Here is a 22,706-nt window from a genome sequence, read left to right as displayed (position 1 = left end):
TAAAGGACACAATTTGGTAGTACTGAATACATTCACAATGTTTTGCAACCATCAGCTCAGTCTTATACCATCACATTTTCATCACTCTGAAAGGAAACTCATACCCATTAAGCAGTCACTCCCCATTCCTGCCTCATGCCGGCCCCTGGCAACTATGAATCTACTTTTTCTGTGGATTTGCTGATCCTGGCTATTTCATGTAAATGGAATCATACAATATGTGAGCTTTTATAATGGAAAAGAATCTGAAAATATGTGTGTATATATGTATGTATATATATATAACTGAATTGCTTTGCTGTCTGCCTGAAACTAACATTATAAATCAACTACACTTCAATAAAAAACAAAATTTTAAAAATGAAGTTAAAAAAAAAGTGAGATTTTATTCCTGGCTTCTTTCACTGAGCATGTTTCAGAGGTTCCTTCACATTGTAGTGTGTACCAGTCCTTCATTCCTCTTTACAGTTGAGTAATATTTCACTACATGGATCTAGACCACATTCTGTTTATCCATCCATCTCTTGATGGACGATTGGGTTGTTTCCACATTTTGGAACTCTGAATAGTGCTGCTGCGAACATTTGTGTACAAGGCTTTCTCTGCATACCTGTTTTCACATCTTTTAGTTGTGCAAAATGGCCAGGACGTTCTATGTTTAACTTTTTGAGGAGTCACCTGTTTTCCACAGCAGCCACACCTTTTGTATTCCTGCCAGCAGTGTATGACGGTTCCGGTTTCTCCATGTCTTCGCCAATACTGATTTTCCTTAAAAAACAAAATTCTAGCCAATCTACTGGGTGTGAAGTGATAGCTCACTGTGGTTTTAATTTGCATTTCCCTGATGACTAATAATGTTGAGCATCTTTTTAGGTATTTATTGGCTATTTGTGTATTTTCTTTGGGGACATGTCTAATCACATCCTTTGCTCTTTTTTAAGTTGGGGTGTTTGTCATTTTGCTGTTGAGTTGTAAGAATTCTTTATGTATTCTGGATACTGAACTCTTATCCAGTATGATTTGCAACTATTTTTGCCCATTGTCTTGTCTGTAGTTTGTCTTTTCACTTTCTTGATAGCATCCTTTGATGCAGAAAAAAATTTAATTTTTATGAAATCCACTTTTTCTATGCTTTCTTTTGGGTTTTGTCCTTTTGGTGTCATATCTAAGAACCTCTGCCAAATCCAACATCGTGAAGATTTATTCCTAGGTTTTCTTCTAAACGTTTTATAGTTTCAGCTCTTAAATAAGACAAATAATATTTTAATGCAATATTTTGGAAAATTAAAATCAATACAAAACAATGATGAACAAAATATTAATATTTAAATAAGGACAGGATCTGATCCCACACTGAACTACTTACTGACTCCTGTACCCTGGGGGGAGGAAGAGCGAGAGGTTAGATTACACTAGGGGAGAGCAGTCAGGCTAGAGAGGTTTGTGGCTGATGGCAGAGCTCAGTGGAGAAGCAGCTGATCTGCAGGAGAGGCCCGTCATACTCCCGCCGCAAGTCCTAGAGAAGGAGAGGGCATGGGACCCAGGGAGCCGGGGGGGGGGATAACCTGGTGGAACCGGTCGCGTGGGATGTTGGCCAAAAGTGACCACTGTGAATGTGTGCCTACGGCTTCCCAGTGGGACTACATGAGCTTGAAAGCGACCGCAGTCCCAGGTCTCTCGACCTCCCAAGGGATTCTGCAGTCGTCTCCCCAAGAGGGTCCCCCCGGGGAGGAGCCCCCCAGCTCGCCCTCTGGCCCTGGGGCCCCAGGCTCCCGGTCTAATGGCGGGGGGCGAGGGGAGCCGGAGAGTACACAGAGACTCACCCCTGCCCCCTCGAGCCGACCGGGATTCCCACAGTCCGGGAGGAGGGAGCCACGGGCCGAAGCCGACCAATGAGAGAGCGGAGAGCGCGGCCGCCCCGCCCCCGGGGCTCGCACCCCGCCCCCACCCGGAAACCCACTCGCCGGACACTTACCTGCGCCCCAGACACCGACCTGCACCATGGCTGTGTCCGCGCCGCTGCGCGACTGCCAGGTACGCGGAGGCCGCCCCCGACCCGGTCCCCCGCGGCCCCGTGACCCCGCAACCACGGGGGTGGCCCGGCACCCCGGGGGCGGGATCAGACCTGCCCGGGGTCTGGGTGGGGCGCGGCCCTCTAGAAGCGGGCGCGCGTCCGGGGCGCCCGAAAGGGAACAGAGGACCCTCCAGTGGGGCCCCCACCTAGAGAAACCAGCGGCGTGGGGCGGGGCCCCCCGGAGACCCCAGACCCCCTTAAAACTTAGCTCCTGGACCCCGGCGTGTCGCAGGCAGGGACGCTGCGTGTTACTGAGGGTCTTCTTAGGACCCGCCAGGGCAGGGAGCCTGGACCCATTTTGCAGATGTGGAAGGGGTGTTCAGAGGAGCGAGGAGTCATGCCCACAGCAACGCAATATTCCTCACGAGGATCTGGCCGCTGGGCTGGCCAGAGTAAAGGATATTTCCCCACCCCGGGGAGTCCCCTGTGCGTGCGCCCCTGGCAGGGCACACAGTTCTGACAATTGGCGACGCTTCCACTGACAGACCTGAAGGTTTGAATCGTCTGGTGAGGTGATGGGGAGATGAGAGGAGTTGCTTCCGCGGTTGGCATAGAGTGTACACCTTGCCAGCCAGAGGAAAGAACACGCTCCTGGTCTTGCACTCCAGCGCTGGCCTCTCTTCTGCCCTGGCAGATCTCCCCCAGCCAGATCAGGGACTCCCACCTATGAGTGTCTGCTCCCTAGGAGACTCTTCACAGTCACCCATGTATCCCCCGGAGCCCCATGTCAAAGGGGCCAGCCAAGGGTCAGAGGGAGGACCTTACCTGAGGGCACACAGCTATTTTAGAGGCCCTTGGGATTTGCATGGGGACCCGACCGGCCCAGGGCTCATCTCTCTTTCTCCACTTAATTATCTATGAAATCTGGGAACCCCAAAAGGACGGGTCTCACCGAGGCCCATGCCTACCGCATGCTAGGTGCTGGGAGACCTCCGCAGGGCTGGGGCTGGTGTGTGTTTAGAGGACTGCCTGTAATATGACATCTCTCTGTGTGTAGGCGTGGAAGGATGCTGGGCTCCCGCTCTCAGCCTCAAGCAACGAGGCCTGCAGGCTGTTTGATGCCACCCTGACCCAGGTATACCCACAGAGGAGTGGTGGCCCTTCTGTAACGGGCTATGGGGAGGTTTCTTACCTTGGTGAATGCTTTTTTTTTTTTTTTTTTGGAAATAAATATTTTTTAGTGCATCTTATAGCTGCATGTATTCGTGCCACGAGTAAATGGTACTTGCATGAGTTAGGCTCCCATTTACCATAGCTGGCTTAGGTTTGCAGCCAAACTACCTGTCATCTGATGTGCTCTCCCAGTAAAGCTGGTCGGTGATGACGTGAGCAGGCACAGGACTTGAAGCTTTCAAAATTTTACACCTTTATCCTGATTTTATAAACAGTGTAGTTCATTATCCTCATTCCTACCCAAGTCTCCTGGTAAACTTGTGTGCAGCAGGGCTTCGTGGGGACCCAAAAGTCTTCATAAGGCTTGGAAGCATCCTCGGGCAGGACCAAGGGCTCAGGCTGCACCAAAGCCCCACGGTCAGGGGCTCAGAAGGTGGTGGGTGCTTTTTAAATTGCATGGAGGCTTTGGCAATCGACCGCAGTAGAATCCGTGTACTTTGTACCCCTAGGGAGTGGAAATGTCCCTGCCTGCCCGCGGCATGGCTGAGAGGTCCCCCAAGTGGCAGACAGTGGGGATGGTCTGGAGGGTGCTGAGCCCTCCATGGGCGCCCCGCTGTGGCCTGCTGAGGGTTTGATGGGGGCCCCTCTCCTGAGGCTAATCAGTGGACGTACTGCTCTCACCTACGGCTGTTCTAAGACCTTCCACCACGTTGCCAGTCGTTTCCAACACCAGGGAAGGAGCCTACAGTTTTAGAACTAGGAGGAGCTCAGAAGTAAGGCCCAACTACTTTGCTTGGCAGGTGAGGAAACTGGGGCCCAGAGCGCCGAGCTGACTCCTGCAGGGAGTCAGAGGAGCAGGGTTCACCTGGGTCTGCAAACGCCAGGGGAAAACTAGAGCTAAGCTTTTGCTTGAGCAGTGAAACTGCTACCTCCTGACTCCATCCACACAGCATAAGGACCAAGGAAGCTTCTAGAAACATAAGGGCCATACAAGAAACAACTGGTGAAATGCCGTCAGCTTGCCCAGAGACGCCACGGTGTGCATCGCTCTATGTCTGTATGTGCCCTTCCTGCACCATTAGGCCTCTGCAGAGCGTGATTTGTTACAGGGACAGTTCCCAGTGCAGAGGCAGCCCCCCTGCCCCCTGCCCCGCCTGTGTGTGTTCTGTGCCAACCCCCCTGTGTCTCGTTAAAATACATGTGCTGTATTTGTGTAGATGTAGGTTGGACATCTGGAAGAACACGTTCTGAAATCAAATGCATTATTATGGTTTTAGGATTTTAAAAAATTAGGCACTGAAAAAAAGGGCTAGAAACAAATACACCACATTGTCAAAAATGATACTGAGGTGAGATTCAAGGTGAGTTTGATCTTGCAGCTTTCGTGCCTCTTCCTAACTTTCTATATTGAATGTTGACTTCTTTTTAGTATTTAAAAGTTCTTTTTTATTTTCTTTTAAATTTTTTTTTCTATGGTTCTTTTTTAAAGGAATGAATAGGAAGCAGGAGGGTTCCGGTTGTGGTACCTGAAGTCACGGCTGACGCTGTGGGCAGGTCACCTGTCAGGAAGAAACTTCCTGTAGATGTTTCTTTTTGGGAAATGGCGGCCTCACCAGCCCTAGAAAGTGTGCCTTGAGTTACGTGTATTCAGTTTCTTCATGTGAGATCAACCCAGTTATGTTTTCTTTGAGCTAAGGTTCAGAAAATACTCAGTGTTCTAGAAAAAAAAAATCAAGGTTTAGATACATGCCTTCATTAACATGAACTAAAAGCTCCCTGAGGACAGCTTTATTTCACCCTTGTGTTTCAGTATGTAAAATGGACCAACGACCAGAGTCTTGGTGGCATTGAGGGCTGCCTGTCAAAGCTCAAAGCAGCAGATCCGACCTTCGGTGAGTGATGCTTTCCCTCAGCTGAGCAGCCCCGTTTCACGAGCCCAGTCCCTCACTGGTCCCCTGACTGCAGGACTCAGCTGGGTTGGGGAGGGCAGGCCTGGTGGCAGTGACCATGCTGGTGTTTGCATGGAGAGGAGGGGGAGGGAAGATGACAGCCACTGCTGTGCTTAGAATAACAGCTGCTCCCATAAAGATGCCAGGTTCTATAGAAGGCATCTTTTAAATGTTTTCTTTAATCGTACATCAATTCTGCAGGGAAGACACTGAGCCCATTTTTCAGATGAGGAAAATGAGGTTCAGAGACAGTAAGACATATACTTAAAGCCATTCAGCTGGTGGTTGGGGGCCTGGGATCAGACAAAGCTGTCTGAACCCAAAGCCTGGACCCCTCCCAGAACACAAGAGGTGGCCACTGCCACTTCTTGGGGCACTAGTGAGGCCTTCCTGAGAGCAGCTGGGATGGGGAGACCAACCCAGTGACAGAGGCTGGCACTGCAGGCAAGCCATGTGCTTGCAGGGCAGGAGGGAGTCAGCCCAGTGCATTCTGGAACCCCAGGAAGGTTACCCCAGTGTCAGGTGAGGTTCTGGGCTGCAGAGAAGAGCTGAGGAGGGGAGGGTAGCCAGGTCCCACTGAGGGCCAGGGACACAGAATACAGGAAGAAGGAAGCCATAGGGGGAGCCAATAGCCAGGAGTGGGCTCAGGCCCTCTGAGCAGACCTCGGGCCCCAGGTCAGAAGCAGGGGCCACATGGGTGGTCCCAGCGCTATGGTTGGGTCCTCGGTCCCAGCCCTCGGCCGGGGAGTGAGTTCCAAATGCCAGCAGACACCCTTCTTCTGTCAAGGTGGGGGTTGGGAAGCCCAGGTAGGATCAGGGACCTGGACACCTGCCAGCAATGATGCTACAAGGGCCACAAGGCACACCCCATCTCCACCAACTCCAAGCCCTCAGCACACAAGAGCAGCCAAGACAGGATCCTGGCTTCTGTGCCCCAGGGACCTGGCCCCTGACAGCATCTACTGGGTGGCCCCTGGGAGGCCTTGACTGGTCGTAGTGACAATATCAGCTGATAAGGGAAGCGAGGGGGGGCTGCACAGGAGCCTGGAGGCAGCCTGGAACCAGCAGGTGCTCCGGAGGTTGGCACGCCCCAGAATGCCCTGGGTAGGAGAATATTCGAGGAGGGGCCGGATGTTTTAGGGTTGCCACTCCTCCACATGCATGGTGAAGGCCTGGGCTGAGTTCAGGACTCTTGGTGGGGACACCACACACAGCCTGCCTGCCTCCTGGCTTGCCCCTCCTGGGATGTGGGCTGTTTATTTCACATATGGGGCGGGGCTGGACTGGGCTGGACCAGGTCGTCTGAATCACCCTGGCTGTTTTCCCCTTTTTTGCCAGCAATGGGCCACGCCATCGCTAATGGCCTCGTGCTGATTGGCACCGGAAGATCCGTGAGGCTGGACAAAGAGCTGGACCTGGCTGTGAAGACCATGGTGGAGATTTCCAAAACGCAGCCACTGACACAGCGGGAGCGGCTGCACGTGTCTGCAGTAGAGACCTTTGCCAAGGGGTGAGGGGCCTCCCTGGGCCATACTGGGCGATGCCACAGGGCTGGCTGCCCCGGTACCATGGGGCCCTGCGGTGATTCTCACCCTGCCTCCCGGGCCCGTCTGACTGAAGATCGCATCCTCCCTGCTGCTCCGGCCCCAGTTGACTGCTGAATGAGGATGTAGTTGGCTCGGATTCCCAGTTTAGCATTCAAAGCAATTTATTTTGTTTTGTTAAATAAACTGGTTATTATTTTCATCCCAAAAATAATAGGACCATGATACAGAAATATATGAGACAGAAGAGGGAAGGAAGCCCTCGCCCTTTGCTCCTGTCCTGACACACCCTGTGACCATCCACCATGGTCTTCCAGGTGTGTCCCCTGCTTCTGTTGTTCCCACCACTGTCCCCTTGTGTGGGTGCATCCTGACCCTGAAGCCTGCCTCCAGGACCACCCTGTGTCTGCTTGGCCAGGGGAGATGCCCCGCAGAGCTAGGCGACCTGAGCTAATGGTACAGCGACAGAGAGTCCTGTCCCGGTCCTCCCGGTCAGTCAGTGCAGACGTCAGCGCGGGGGTGGACTTCCACCTTGGAGACTTCCTGCAGCTGGTTCATGGTCTCAGGTGAAATTGTCTTTGGCAGCTTATTGAACCAGTTTTTTGTATTTGTTTTTGTTTTTTGCTTGAATTAGAGAGTAACACTTCTCACAGGCTTTTCAATTTTCTGAGCCACAACCTAACATAGAATCTTATATGTGTATTTTAACCAATTCAATGCAGGCTGTGACACAGACAGGAAATGAACCCTTTTACACTCCCCGGGTGTGGACTGTGTTCAGTGTTGCTGAGAAACCTTTCTTGGCTTCCAGAAACTTTCCGAGAGCCTGTGAACTGTGGGAAGAGATTCTCCGGGATCACCCAACGGACATGTTGGCCCTGAAATTCTCCCATGATGCCTATTTTTACCTGGGCTACCAGGAACAGATGCGAGATTCTGTGGCTCGAGTTTATCCCTTCTGGACACCTGACATCCCCCTGAGCAGGTAGGAGCCAGTTAGAAATCACATCATTGCGCTATTTGTTAGTCTCTCTCCTCTGCCCTAAAAATGTGGCTACTCTCCTGGCCCTGCCCTAAAACTAGTGAGACTACCATTGCTATTTTCCTAGGTCTTTAAAGTAAACAGGCTTCATGTCTTCATTTGATCTTCATCCCATCCTGTGAATGAGGTAGTACCATTGTGTATCAGTCAGCATAGGCTAGTTTTTGCCACAGTAACAAACATCCTTTAGATCTTTTTCTCCAAAGCTTGCTTCAGCAAAGGTTAATTTCTCACACATAATACATGCCCATCATAGGAGGCTGCACTTAGGCCATTGTCTCCCTCCAGGATCCCGGCGGATGAAGCAGCTGCTCTCTGGACACACCAGCTGCTGAGAGGGAAAAGAAGAGCTCTGCTGAGGGACTCACGATGGCATTAGTGCTCAGAGTGAAGGGGGTACCCCTCAGTTCCCCAGTCATTGGCCAGAGCCGGTCACCCACCCACAGGAGGCCAGGAAGTGCAGCTCTGCTGTGTGCTGGGAGGAGAGGAGGGCCTGGAATATCTATGAACAGCCCTAGGGTCCACCACACCTGGTCACCTCCAATGCCTCTTAATCACAGGGTTGTTGTGAAGGTCAAATGGATTAACAGATGGAAGAGCTGCATTAGTCACGGTTCTCCAGAGAAACAGAACCAATGGGATATGTAGACCTGTGTCTGTATCCATGCTATTTGCATATATGTGGGGGAAGGGGGGAGGGAGGTGGGAGGAGGGAGACATTTATTTTAAGGAATGGGCTCATGTGATTGTGGGGATTGGCAAATCTGAAATCACAGTCTCTGCCTATCTTCACTTGGCTGTCTGTCCTGTGTGTGTGTGTGTGTGTGTGTGTGTGTGTGTGTGTGTCTGTGTCTGTGTCTCTGTGTCTCAGTATCCGAACCTCCCTCTCCTTTCTCTCATAAGGACACCAGCCATTGGCTATGGGGCCCACCAGGATCCAGGGTGACCTCATCTTAAATTGAGGATCTTGATGACCATCTGCAGACTCTAATTCTAAGTTAGGGCACATGTTCAAATGTACCATTTTCGGGGACACAATTCAGCCTACCCAGGTCATGTTGAGGATTGAACAGTTCCAGTCTACTTTTTTTTTAAAGGATTTTTTTCCTCTGTTTTCAGCTATGTGAAGGGCATCTATTCTTTCGGATTGATGGAAACCAACTTCTATGATCGGGCGGAAAAGCTTGCCAAAGAGGTCAGTGGGCCCTTACAGAGGTGCCCGACTCCTTGGAGAGTGGCGTCAGGTGGGGCAGAACACGTGAGGGCCACCACTCGTGGGTGACCCCAGCATGGCCCCCCTCCTCGGCCTCGTTTCCTACCGGGAGGGCTCGTGTTGACAGAGCAGCTGCCTCCTGCCACCTGAGCCATGTGGCCCTGCAGGCGGCCTGCACAGGCGAGGGAGGTGAATGAGGCCCAGGGAGGCTCCGACTTCCTCTCTCCCACTCAGGGCCACACGGTGCCCCCAGCCCTGTCCCCAGGGCCTGCAGTTTGCGCTGCTGGAACCAGACTTGTAGGTGGGGAAGCGTGTGTCAGCGTTGGTCCTCCCACCTGGAACCTCACATTTCTAAGTGTTAGTGACGCCCCGAGAGCCCGGGAGCTGAGTGATGGGTGATGAGTGAGGCTGCTTCTGGGTGGGCCCTGACCTGGTGTTGGGGTCCTGCCGGCCAGCCCATCTCTTGACCACCGACCCAACCCAGAGGGGCAGAGTAGGGTGGGTTTGCTAAGCACTTCCCGAGGGCCCAGACCCCTCCCTCTGTGCTGGTGAGATGGGCTGGCTGGTACCCTGTCTGCACTAAGGCCGTCCCTCACTTGCAGGCCTGGGTGCCATGGTATCTCTGGTTCTCAAGGTCCCTCTCCTCCAGCTCCTCGTCTCGCAGGAGTAGAACCTGGGGCCCAGGGAGGGGCCACCATGCACATGGGGGTGGGTAAGGATAGCCGCTCCTGTGCCTGGCTCAGGGCTGGCACTCAGTATACACACCACTCCCATCTGCTCAGCCCCTGCCACGAGGCAGTGAACTCCTCATTGCCCAGAGGAGGACGCCAAGGCTCCGAGAGGCCAAGGTCCACGGCCACGCAGTTGAAACGCTGAGTCATGCTCACACAGGCCTCCTGACCCGAGCACAGACCACGCTGCCTGGACCAGACTCCTCCCCAGCACCCAGCCAGCGCTCTTCCCTGAGACGTTTCCATAGCTGGCTCCCAGCACCCCTCTCTAAGAAACAGCCAACGCCCTTTGAGGGTCCCCAGGGCCTGTGGGGTCTCTGAAGACAACTCCACTTACAGAAATGGGGGGCATGGGGGAGGGCCTCATGGCAGTCTTGGCTCCAGGGCCTGGTGACTGGGCCGCACCGTCTGGGTAGTCGGCTGCAGGAAGGGCCCACATGGCAGCTGGGCCCTCGTGTCGAGTGGCGTCTATCTGGGCACCCAGGGGCTGTCAGGAAGTTTCGGGAAACCAGAAGGTGGCCGAAAGGTGCAGGCAGGCTCATGCCCTGCCAGGAGCAGAGAGCAGTGGGGTGGGGACAGGGTGCCCCCTCTGCTCCCTTCACGCCCTCCTTCTATACCCACTCCTGCAGGTGCCCACACTCAGACCCCAGCACCAGCATGCCAGGCTATTACTGGGCCAGGCCAGGCTTCTAGGAGAGTGAGGGTGGCTGCCCCCAGCTCTAGAGAGGCCTCGTGGTGGTGACACGTGGGCCGCATCCGCAGGCCGAACCCCTGGACAGGAAGGCAGTGGTGCTGGGCCGTCTGGACCCCTCAAGCCCTGTCAGGGAAACAGCTGCAGGCAGGGCCTCGGAGCTCAGGGCCAGGGAGCGCCCGATTGGCCGAGGCTGAGGTCGCAGGTGGGAAGGGCGTGCTCTGGGGACAATGGCTGGGGGGCTGGCAGGTTCCTGTACTCTGTCCCAGGGGACCTGGGAAGCTGGCCAGGAGCCCCTCGGAGGCAGGTAGTGGCTTAATCTCAGCAGCGGGCGAGATCAGCCCTGCCGCCCTGAACCTCTGTCCTGCGCAGCATGCTTAGCGGGTCCCCACTGCCAGGGCCTGCTTAGTTGCACCCCTATGGCCTCCCAAAGTGTCCTGGTCCTGTAGGGCTCTGCCCCAGGCTGCCCATTGTCCCTGCAGACGTGCTGTTCTCAGCGTCCCATTCGTGCACTGGGTGGGCCCAGGCAAGCAGGGGCTGGAGCAGGGAGGCAGGACTTGCTGGGGACAGTCCATCAGCACAGACCTCGCAGCAGGTGCCTTCCCAATTCTGCTCCTGTGAAAGGCATGGGGGACTGAGGCAACAGGGCTGGGGGAAGCCGAGATCTGGGGTGGGGGACCTGGGCTCGTGTGGATGGTCCACAGGACCACGGCGAGCCCCTGCTTACTGCTCTGTGCGGGGATTCAGTAAGCACTCAGTAACCCTGAAGTGAACTACCCACTACAGGGTTGCAGGCAGGCCCCTTGTCCCCCCTACCTTGTTGTCACTGTCAAGGTCACTAGTCACGTGAGCAGCTGTCATTGTTATTAGCCATACTATCAGAACGAGCCTGGAAAGCCACATGGGGTGGTCCTTGCATGTGTGTCAGTGGGAAGGGGCAGCCGAGAGGCCCTGAAACACACACTCAGCATCCACTTTGCCTCCACGGCAGCCCTAGGAGAGAGGTGGCGTTATTTCTCACCATGGGGAAAACTGCATGGCACTTTGCAGGTGACTCAGCTGTATGCAGGAGGCAGTGGGGCCGGCAAGTTGGATGAGCCCCTGCTTTGGAAAGACCCCTCTGCTGCCCAGTGTGGCCCCGGGCAAGTCACTTTGCCTCCCTGAGCCTTAGTTTCCTCATCTGTGAAATGGGCGATGTTGGCTGCATCCTGCATTTGGCCACCGAGATGGTCTTTGGGGTCCTTGTTGATTTGAGGCAGAGCCCAGTCCCCGCACTTGCTCGGGCCCCTCGTGCCCCTGCATGACTTGGGGAGACTTTGTCACCTGGCAGCCTGACTCGCCCATATTATTTGACTTGTGTTCCACCCCCCACCCCAACGTAGGCTCTGTCTATTAACCCGACGGACGCGTGGTCAGTGCATACCGTGGCCCATATTCATGAGATGAGAGCAGAGGTCCAGGACGGGTTGGAGTTCATGCGGCACTCAGAAACCCACTGGAAGGTATGGCCATTCCTGTCCATCCATCTGTCTGGGAAATTCTGTTTGTTCCCCCAGGTTAAGCTGAGCTTGATAGACAAGAGTTACAGGGTGCAGCTTAGTTCTGGGGAAACATGTTCCACTTGGAGGCATTTCTGTCAAACCACAGAGTTCCCTGGGAGCCACATGGCTCCCCAACACCTGCCAGCGTTTTGCAGGTGATTCTAGAATTGGTTGTGGCCTGAGGCATTGGTTATAGGAAGGAATTGGTGAGAAATTTGCCGGGGAAATAGGAGCCTGGCCGGGGTGAGAACCACGGGGGCTCTGAACTGCCTCTTCCACCACCGGCCAGTGGGCTCAGCGAGGCCCCAGAACCAAGGAGCACTCTCCCTCAGGGGCTGGTACAGGGATGATGGCCTGGCGACTGTCTGCGGGGCTGGCCAGGCCCTTCCTTGGGGCCTCACTGCTCCCACTCCCGGCACTCACCTGCACCGCTGCAGTGGCCCTGCCTCCTCTGCCTGCGCCTGCAGTCCTTGCGTTAGTCTCTGGCACACAGCCTGGCCACCTGCCCAGGTGTGGTCTGCTGCCCTGCCCTTCTCTGTGCCGTGGTGGGCTTCCCAGGGCACCCCAGCCGAGGTGGTCTCTGCCAGGGTCTGGCACCCAGCAGCAGGTGCTAGTGATTGAGCAAACCAAGGAGAGACCAAAAACCGGGCAGGGAGCAGGGGGTTGGCGTGGCCAACTGGGTTCCTCCTGGCAGCTCCCTGGCCTGGGACCTGCCGGAGAGAAATAATTTACAAGACGGCCGATTCCTGGCTTCCCAGGGAGTGGTGTTAGGTAGAGCAGGTGAACAGGTGTGAGGCAACCTTTGACTATAATCTCATTAGATCATTGACCTAACTCTAATCTCATCAGATCACACTCAGATCTTTCTAAGGATCCCCAAACACTGGGCACAAAGCTAGGTCCTGGGAGTCGGGGTGCAGTGTGGGGTGGGCCCCCGTCCTAGGCTCCCCCGGCAGGTACTGCTGGTTCTTGTGGGAGCACTGACTGTGGGTGGAGGGGGCGCCCATGTGGCCACGTCCTCCCCGAGAGAGGCCAGGGAGGCCTGGCTAGGGCACTGGTAGCCCATTTTCTTCCTGCCTTCAGACTCTGATTTTCCTGGGCCTGGGTGCTTGATGCCTGACTCTACCCTAGGGCAGGAAGGTGAACCCTCTGAGCCTCAGTTTCCTTATCTGAAAGCCTGCTGTCGTGACAACTGTGAAGCCATTGGCCCCAAATGAGTCCCCATTAGTGTTGGTCTGATTGGGTAAAATGAAGTGGCCCGGGATCACTGGGTAATCTCCCAGCACGCCCTAATCCCCTGATGCCAGCACATGTCCCTGATTGTGGCTCCTGGCAGCCTCCAGCCTGGCTGGACAGCCCTGGGATGGACGGTGTAGCCTGGGGCTCCCTTTCCTCCTCCTCCTGCACCTGCCCCAGGCATTTGGCTGCTGCCACAGTCCAGGCTCCAGGCACTGCCTCAGGCTGTACCCTGCCCTGGGAACCCCACTGAGAGTCCAGCCCAGACCTCTCTGTCTTCAAAAGACCTGCCTGTCAAATGGAGTGAGCAGCTTCCCAGTAGCTGACCACACCAGGACACGGGCACTCTTGGGGCCACGGAAACCTGGAGTAGGCATCCTACCCAACTGGGCTAGTGGGGGAAGTGGTCAGGGAAGGCTTCCTGGAGGAGGCAACCTATGAGGTGAGTGCTGAAGGATGAGTAGGTGTTTGCTAGGCGTAGGATAGGGAGATGTAGGACCATCTTAAGCAAAGACGCGTGGAGTCACCGGCACAGGCCGGCCAGGGTAGGGACCTGGCAGGTGTTTCCTGCACTCAAAGCTGTGGGGCTCTGTGCTGGCACAAGACAGCAGCTGCTCTTTTTCCCTGCAGGCTGTCAGACTTGTCTCTCATCATCTCCTTCTTTCCCCAGGACTCTGACATGCTTGCTTGTCACAATTACTGGCACTGGGCTTTGTATCTGATTGAAAAGGTAAGCTGCCCGGCTGTCTTACCCTGCAATGAGGTCCAGAGAAAGAAGATTTCTGCCTTTCGCTACAGTTTGTATCCCTTGGAGCAGTCCTGAGTGTTTGCACATTTAAATGGTGTCCTGGTGCAATAGGGCATTAACGTTTTCAAATAGCTTCTCAGGCTTAAATACTTCCAGTATTTTCCACTGTCTGGACTCAGAAATCATGTATATCATGTGCCGTTTGTGGGGACAAGTTAGACTGAGGGCTTCTCTGCTGAGCCCCAACCCCACGGAGCATACCTGATGAGCCACGGGACCCTGAACGCCTTTCCCCAGTGGGAGCGAGGGTGTGGGGACACCCTTGGCCTCAGTGATTCCACCACTGGGTCTCATTCATAGGGGTGTTTCTTGTGGTGCCATTTATCATAGAGAAAAATCTAGAAGCTCCCGACACGGCCAAATAGAAGTCCCTGGAAGGTGAGGACCCGTAGTGACATGCAGAATGCAGTGACACAGTGTCTCCAAATAAGCAGGGAGCCCAACTGAACAGGCAGTAGGGAAAACAGAGGGGAAAATAAAACACATGGAAAAGCCCGCAGCCATTTGACAGGCACTTCGTAGGGACCATAATGCTTTCACAGAAAGTGTTCCCTCCGCAGCAGCACAGTCTGGGGAGTGAAGGGCGGGAGCCGACGTGGGTTCCCCATCCCCTTCTCCCATCCGGAGGCCCGCCGCAGCGAGGCCCAGCCCTTTGTAACGTGATGTGGGGCGCCGGGCAGGGCGGGGTGGGGGTTGGCGAGGCGTCCTCAGTTTGTTTCTCAGCGGTGCGTTTCACCACCTCCACGTGCTGAGCTGAAACTTCGTTTCCCAGGGCGAATACGAGGCCGCGTTGACCATCTGCGATGACCACGTAAGTCCCCGTGCGCACGCGATGCGGTTTATTGCAGCGATGGGCTGGTCAGGGCCTAACAGATCTCTGAGCGCGTCAGCACGGCCCCAGCCAGACCCACAGCTGGCGCGGGCGCGCGGCTCTGCGTAAGACCTCACGCCACAGACTCTCACCCGAAGTGGCGCCGTGACCCAGGCGGGGACAAAGACACTGTTGGCTCTGTTCACCGCAGGCGTTGGTAGAGTACACGTCTCAGCTGGTCAGCTGTGAAACCTCAGGCTTTTCTCCAGGCGTTTTGGTTTTTTGTTTAATTTTTTATTGAAGTGTAGATGGTTTACAATGTTAATTTCAGGTGTACAGCAAAGTGATTCAGTTATACGTACATATATATATATTTTTTCTTTTCAGATTTTTTTTCACTGTGTTATAAGAAATTGAATATTGTTCCCTGTGCTGTACAGTAGGACCTTGTTGTTTATCTTTTTTTGCTTTTTTTATTTGTTTTTGTTTTGGGAGGAGGTAATTAAGTTTAATTTATTTTTAAATCATTATTTTTTAATGGAGGTCCTGGGGATTGAACCCAGGACCTTGTGCATGCTAAGCAGGCGCTCTACCACTGAGTTATACCCTCCCTCCTTATCTATTTTATAGATAGTCTCCAGTCATTTTAGGTTGCTTTTCTTTGGTAAAATCATTGGTCTGCCCATAAGAATTTTTTTTATTATAGTGACATATACACACCATATTTTACCATTTTAACCGGTTTTGAGTGTACGGGTCTGTGGCGTTAAGTACCTTCACACTGTTGTGCATCCGTCACCATTATCCATTTCTGGAGCTTTTTCATCTTCCCAAACTGAAACTCCTTGCCTACTAAACACTAACTCCCCACCCCTCCTCCCTCCAGCCCCTAAGTATGTGTTTAAGAGAGGAAGAAAAGGCTCGCTCACAGCTGTGGGAGACCCCAGGGCGGGCTTCATAACGGAGCCTGGGATCACAAAAATGCCTGAGATCTGGGAACCTAAACCCCAGAGAGAAACAGTTCTGTAAAGTTTCCTTTAAGTCATCCTTTCTAGATGCCAGGATTTCGTGCTAAGAAATGAAGGGTGACGAGAGCTGTGTGCCATGCGGTGCAGACCAACTGGATGTAGCATCGTGAATGGGCGACCAGCGTGGTCTGGGGCCGGGAGCAGGAGGTGCCAGGTTCCAGGGCCTGGCACGTGCTCCCTCTGGTGCCCAGTGCCGTGGGCTCTTTCTCAAAGTCTGCTTAGTGTCTCTCTAGTGCCTGGAGTGGTCCAGGCTCTTGGTGAGGACTGTCCCGATAGTTAGGGTGGAGGGGATGATGGTGGTGGCTCCTGTTTGCTGAGGGCTGGCTCTGCCCAGGCCCCACATGTGGTCCAGACAGGCGGACTCTGGCCGTGCCTGCAGCCTCTCATCCCCTACCTGTCCTGTCTTCCAGATCCTCCCCAGCCTGCAGGCCAGCGGCGCGATGCTGGATGTGGTGGACAGCTGCTCCATCCTCTACCGGCTGCAGATGGAAGGTAGCCTGATCTGGCCTTCCCCTGTGGCTCCTCTCCTATCCTCACGCATGAGGGGATGGTGTGCCGCAGCCCGGGCCCCAGCCCAGGAACTGGTTAGTGGAACGGCAGGCCTGGTGCAGCCCCAGGTACCAGCTCTGTAGCTGCCTTCCAGCTGGCTTGAGGCCAGTGGGCCCAGGCCATCACTGCCCTTTCCCCTGGTTCTCACCTGTGCAGGCCTGGGGCTCAGAACCTGGGTGGCACTTGCTGTTCCCACAGCCTACCCACCCGACCTGCAGGCCACAGGGGAGAGGCAGAGCTTAGAACAAGGCAGGTGAGTTTCTCAACCTCCTGGGATTTCAGAGGGAGAGGTTTCTCAACAGTGTCACCTCATCTCTGCAGGTAGGATGCTCTGGGTGGGGTTGGCCACAGTCCTCAGGGCTACAGAAGGCTTCCAGCCCACCACTGAGGGTGCCAGATGGCTCTCCCCTCTCCCCTAGGTTCAGCAGAGCCAAACCTGTACCTACTCTAGTCCTGGGTCAGCCGGACAACGTGGGGATGAGGCCTGGGCAGGACCAACTGTTTTCAGAGGGTTCCAGGAAGGCTCCCTAGAGGAGGTTAACCGTGAACCACAGAAGGGAATGTAGGGTTTGGCCAGGCAGCGACAGGGAAGGATGTTACAGTCTGAGAGCAGCCTCTCTGAAGCCCCCAAGACACAGAAGCTGGTTCCCTATTATGAGGACGAGTGACTGGAGGGTTGGGGGGTCAGACGGGGCAGAGGAGACTGGGAGGCAGGAAGGGAGGGCGAGGAGTTCGATTTTTATCTGGGTCTGTGGGGAGCCTGGGAGGCAGGGCTGGGCAGGCCCTGTCCGACCTGGCTCTGAGAAAGACTGAGCAGTGGGGGCCGAGTCGGGGAGGCCAGGCTGGAGGCCAGGGCATCCTTGAGGGGGTGGGAGAACAGCGAGGAGCTCTCGTCCTCCAGGTAATGAAGCAGGGAGCTGGGCTGGCGGAGGCCTGTGTCCTTGTCCAGCCAGCACCATCCAGGACTGGGTGGAGAGGGAGAGGCCCAGGGGGAGTCAAGTCCTGTTGACCCTAGGATCCCTGACCTGTGGAGGTGGAGCTGAGGCCACCAGCCTGGGCCCCCTGAGTGCGTGTGAGGAGAGGCTCCAGGAGGCACGGGGCACTGGTCTGGAGGCTGGGAGATGCAGTGGAGGTGCCGCGGGGCAGGGGGAGGGAAGAGAAAGGCCCCTCGCCCCCTCACAGTACAAGAGCGTCATCCAGTTTGATGGAGGTGCTGAGAAATGGAGGTCAAGGGCAACAGCAAGGTCAAGGGAGGAACCCGAGAGGAGCAGGGGGAGGACCCGGTAACTTCTAGAAGTGGAGCGGGACAGGAGGGGGTGGTGGTGATGGATCAGAGCCCAAGCAGGGGCCAGCTAGAGCTGGGAATCCAGGCCCAAAGGTGGGAGGACGCTATCACTGATGCCGCAGATTAATTCTTTCTTTTCTTTTCTTTCTTCCTTTCCTTCCTCCTCCCTCCCTCCCTCCCTCCCTTCCTTCCTTTTCTTATTTTACGGGGAGAAGGGGATTTGATTTACTTATTTATTTACTTATCTTTCACGGAGGCACTGAGAACTGAACCCAGGATCTCGTGCATGCTAAGCATGCGCTTTACCACTGCAGTATACCTTCCTCCTCATTTAAAAAAGCTTTTTTTTTATAGAGTTACTGCAGATTGAACTCAGGACCTTGTGCATGCTAAGCATGGCTCTATACCCACCCCCATAACTCTGCAGATTCTTACTGGGCACCTGCTCTGCCCAGGCGCCATCTCAGCGGTAACCACGGGAAGCATTTTAAAGTGGTTTTGGGGTTTGTCAGAGGAGCCAGAGACTTAACGCCCTTCCATAGTTTTTTTTTTTTTTTAATTTGCTTTCTATCTTACACATCTGTTGCTCTTATGATTAAACAAAGTTAATGTAGACCGGGCCCAAAGACCTCAGCCTGAGGCCAGACGCTGCTTGCCAGCTTCACGCGGCCTCCTCACCTGGAACCACCTGGGTGCCAGAGGCCCGTGCACACAGCGCTCACGCCATGCCTGCGGGTGTCCTCTGTGTCCCAGGGGTGCCTGTGGGTGAGCGGTGGCAGGACGTCTTGTCCGTGACCCAGAAGCACAGCCGAGACCACATCCTGCTCTTCAATGATGCACACTTCCTGATGGCGTCCCTGGGCGCTCGGGACCCTCAGACCACACAGGAGCTGCTGACCACCCTGCAGGATGCCAGCGAGTATGTGGGGGGCCAGGCCGCCAGGGTGGGGCCGGCCCCCGCTCTGCTGAGAGGGCCCTGGGGGTCTGCCCCTGCCTGGGAGGTGGGGGTGGAGCCCGCTGCACGGAAGCCCGTGGAGGGCTGCTTGCAGGTGTGCGCTTCCGGGTGCGTGCCCCCAACCAGGTGTGCATCCCAGCAAGATGTGCCCTGCAAGGGCACGGTTGGTTCCCCGAGGACACAGAGCCGCCTCTCCATCCCCTCGGCCTTGATGTCAGTGTCACGCAGAAGGGACACAGTGAGGGCCTGGAGCCAGAGACCTGCCGCTTACAGGGTCTTGGACCCTGGGCAAGGGGCTCCTCTGCCCTGAGCCTGTTCCCTCATCTGCTGAGGCAGGCTGGTGGGAGGGTGAGTGCAGTGACGTGGTCACGCACCTCCCTGGCGCAGTTCCTGGCACTGGTGGGAGCCAGAGCGCGTTCAGGGGGGTGGGCTCTGCACAGCACAGGGCCGCCAGGGATGCAGCCAGCCCCCATCTCCTGCCTGTAGTGCTAGAGCTGTGGGGCCTGTGATCCCTCGTGTTTGTCCCAGGCTCCTGGTGGAGGGTGACCACCGCCATGGCCGCTTGCCCTGCCTCTCGTCCCAGGGCCGAGCCCCCGGAACTGGGGCTTTGGCTGGGAACAGAGCTTCAGGCCCCCGGCCTTCATGACCCAGATCAGCCACCACCTGAGGGCCACAGGAAGGCAAAGCTTGCCAGAGCTGTCCACAGGGGTTGGCGCCTGCTCCAGTGCCAGGCCTTCACCTGCACCGCCCTGCGAGGTCAGCACTGTTACTCCCACTTTACAGATGAGCAGACTGAGGCCAGAAACTGGAGTACCTGCCCAAATTGTCCTGAGTTTCTAGCTCTGTCTTCTCCCCTCCTTGGCTGCTTGACTTCTGCCAACTCACCTGCTCAAAGCACCCACTGTGTCAGGCACAGCGCCAGGGACACCAGGGCCTGAGTCAGGCAGGGAGACAGATGTGCTGTGACCAGGGTGGCACACAGTGCCCTGCTGGCCACTGAGGGTGCCTTCTTGGGCTGGCAGGTCCCCAGGGGAGAACTGCCAGCACCTCCTGGCCCACGATGTGGGGCTGCCTCTGTGCCAGGCCCTGGTGGAGGCCCAGAACGGGAACCCCGACCACGTCGTGGAACTGCTCCTGCCCATCCGCTACCGGCTTGTCCAGATCGGAGGCAGCAACGCCCAGGTGAGCCCCTGGCCTCCAGCCACCCCAGCAGCTGCAGCGAGGGCCCGGGTCCAGGAGCCCATGTGCCCCGCAGCCCCCGTCTCCTGGTGTGGGGGGCCCTTGTTGTTCACACACCCTGGTGAGTTCGTCCCTGAGACCAGGCCGGTCTGCTGTGGTGAGGGGGCAGGTATTCCCACCCCTCGTCCCACATCTCAGAGCCTCACTTGCCCACTGATCTTTCAGAGAGACGTCTTCAACCAGCTACTGATTCACGCGGCCTTAAACTGCTCGTCCGGCATCCACAAGAACGTGGCCCGGTGAGTTCCTCGTTCTGGTCCCAAAGCCCGGCTGGGAAGGACTCTGGGCACATCCGCCCTCTCACTCGGAGGGCTCCCTACCAGCTTCCAGGGGCCCGGAGGCTCCCACCTCCCTTGGCCGGAGGTGGTGCCCCCCTTGGAGGCTGTGGAGATGTGAGGCTATGGGGTACCTGGTTCTCCCTTCTTCGTATTTTCAACTTGACCAAAGGGTACCAGCTACCCCCACTCCTAGGCCACCACTCCTGTCTGCCCCAGCTCACTCCTCAGTCTAGCCATGCTGAGCTCGTTACTGTTTCAGGCCCCTGGGCCTTTGCACATGCTGCACCCTCTGCCTGGTAAACACTTTCTCCTTCTTCATCTGCTGATGCCTACCGATCCTTCAGGCTGCAGTGCACGTCTTCCTACCAGACTGTGCTGTGTGCCGGGGGGTGTGGTGGGCAGCAGGCAGACCCAGGCCCAGGCTGCGTGGAGCTTACCTCTCACGTGGGAACTGACACTAAGCAATTCATCCCACAGATGTATGTAAAACCGCCACGAGCACAGGCATATTGTTCCAAGACACTCTGATGAAGGCACTGAGTGGGTGGGAACCAGAGAAGGAGGGTGCCCTGCAGAGGTGACAGTTGAGGGGGGTGCTGAAACCAGGCAGGTTTACCCAGGCCAGGGTGGTCTGGTTAGGAGGAGGGGTGTGGCTAGAGGACTAGGGGTGTCAGGGTGGTGGCTGGGCAGGGAAGGTGGGGCTGTTTGGACAGAGGAGGGTGAGAGTTGGGCAGGGGAGCTGGGGCCAGCATGGGGGTAGGGGTTGGAGTGGGGGCGATGTGGTCCATGCTGGGGGGGGGGGGCGCTGTCCTACAGGCCTGCACACGGTGGGCCCTGGAATTCCGCACTTTCTCATCCTCACACCTCCCCCGACCTTCCCTCTGGTGTCCCCACCAAGGCCAGGCCTCCTGCCTCTGCCTTTATCCATCCCATCCCCTCTTCCCCTCTGCCACGATGCGGTCCCTTCTCTCCAGCAACTTGGGAAGGGGAACGTCTTGCTCTCTGCCCACCTCAGCCTCAGCTATGCTGCGTATGTCCTGCCTGGGGTGCAGGGACCATCTGGCTTGCACACCCTTCTAGGAGGTTCCACCACAGACCCCATCTGTTTCCCTAGGAGCCTTCTGATGGAGCGAGATGCACTGAAGCCCAACTCACCCTTGACTGAGAGGCTTATCCGAAAGGCAGCCGCCGTCCACCTCCTGCAGTGAGCCAGGCCTGGGGCCTGCCCGGGGGAGCCCCTCAGCAGCCTCCCCTGCCATCAGACCAGCTGCCCCTCTGGCTTCACAGGGTTACAAGTAGCTAGAGCAGCATTACAGGAAGAGGGACTCAAATCAATTTTCAAAGTGATTCAGAATCTTCTTCAAATCCTTGTTAAGGGTCAAGGTGCAGTTGTAAGCAATCAGAACCGATGTGGGTGGTCTTGCCTTGGAACTTGTATTTTTCCATCTTCAAGCTTCCCTGGAGGGATTAGTGGCACTGATTTGGGCTTTTTTTCTCTTTATTCTAAATTGCACATTGTAAAGAGGCCTTGGGTACACGATTTCCCTTGTCAACCATGATTTTAATCATACGAATGCACGCTCATGGAGTTGGTGTGCTTTCTGAGGTATAAGGCTTCAGCTCAGGGGTTGCCCTGTTGTGGCAAAAACCAAAGCATTTAACAAGATCTGAGCTTTTTAAACAAGAGCTTTTTAAACACTGCCTCGGTCTCCTTCTTCCCCATGGGTAACCTGGCCCCGGTGCCCTTCCACCCCCTGAGCAAGCGGCAGGTTTCAGTAGAATGTGCCAACTCAGTCGTGCTGTGAGGGGTGATTCCAGCTCACAGATGTTTCTCAGGTTCCTTCAGTGCAAACTGAAATTTGGTGGGGACTCACAGGGGCAGGGAGGGGGCAGGTCTCCTGGGAGGCAGTGGATGCCTCCAAATCGATTCAACAAATTCCTGGGATTAAAATAAATTGTTAATTGCTTCCTTTGACTGACTGTTGCTGGGTGGGTACCTCTGAGCTTCTTCCATGGGCCAGGCCTGGGCTGGGTGCTAGGGAGACAGGCTTATCCTTGAACTTGGGGGTGGGGTGGGGTGGGGCCGCGGGTCAAGAACAGAGTAATTACAATGGGATTTCAAGAGAGGTGCTGTCTGTCCCCAGGAGCTAAGGACACATCCCAGGGGGCATCCTGCCCTCCCATCCTGAGCTGTCCCCTCCTGCCAGCTCTCCTGACAGAGCCTGCTCACACCCTGCCTGCCTTCCCCTCTCCTGGTTCCAAGGAAGACACACCTTGGCCAAAAGCAGGAAGTCTGGTCCCCTCCTCCATGAAGGCCTCCGCTCCCCAACAGCAGGCTGGTGCCCCACAGCCCTTGGCGCCTGCCTTTGCTACTGCACCTTTGTCCCCAGCTGTGACTGCCTCAGGTCAGGGACAGATCTGCGTCACCCAGCATCACCCAGAACAGAGCCTGTGCTACCTGTCAGTGAACCCATAAATGAGTGTATAAATAAATAAAGCAGAACCCTATAGGGGCAAGGAAGAAATGAACCTCTAATGGGTAGGCCACTGCTAGAAGAGAGGAGAGGCCAAGAAAAGAGATGGAGGAAGATACAGTTTATAGAGTTAAGAGCAACAAAT

The 22,706-nt window shown here is 55.6% G+C and overlaps 1 protein-coding gene across 1 annotated transcript; it reads left to right on the top strand.

The window, feature by feature from the left end:
- The first annotated feature begins 1,950 nt into the window (after nt 1–1,950).
- TTC38 (tetratricopeptide repeat domain 38) lies at nt 1,951–22,055 on the top strand. The gene is made up of 14 exons (XM_031463457.2): nt 1,951–2,034; nt 3,072–3,149; nt 4,998–5,079; nt 6,475–6,646; nt 7,492–7,665; nt 8,842–8,917; nt 11,740–11,859; nt 13,805–13,864; nt 14,715–14,753; nt 16,192–16,273; nt 18,369–18,534; nt 19,593–19,752; nt 19,975–20,048; nt 21,202–22,055. Exons 1-14 carry the CDS (start codon nt 2,002–2,004, stop codon nt 21,293–21,295), a joined length of 1,410 nt encoding a protein of 469 aa, XP_031319317.2. The 5' UTR covers nt 1,951–2,001; the 3' UTR covers nt 21,296–22,055.
- Nucleotides 22,056–22,706: the final 651 nt, after the last annotated feature.

Source organism: Camelus dromedarius, chromosome 11, assembly GCF_036321535.1.
Source record: "Camelus dromedarius isolate mCamDro1 chromosome 11, mCamDro1.pat, whole genome shotgun sequence".
Lineage (NCBI taxonomy): Eukaryota > Metazoa > Chordata > Mammalia > Artiodactyla > Camelidae > Camelus > Camelus dromedarius.
Note: the sequence above shows the minus strand (reverse complement) of the source record. Positions and strands in the feature narration are given on the sequence as shown.

Bases quoted from the DNA above. Each gene is read 5' to 3' on its own strand.
- TTC38 (XM_031463457.2), top strand. From the start codon at position 2,002: ATGGCTGTGTCCGCGCCGCTGCGCGACTGCCAG. The intron at 13,865-14,714 runs GTAAGCTGCCCG...TTCGTTTCCCAG, and splicing joins CTTTGTATCTGATTGAAAAG to GGCGAATACGAGGCCGCGTT. The intron at 18,535-19,592 runs GTATGTGGGGGG...TTGGGCTGGCAG, and splicing joins ACCCTGCAGGATGCCAGCGA to GTCCCCAGGGGAGAACTGCC.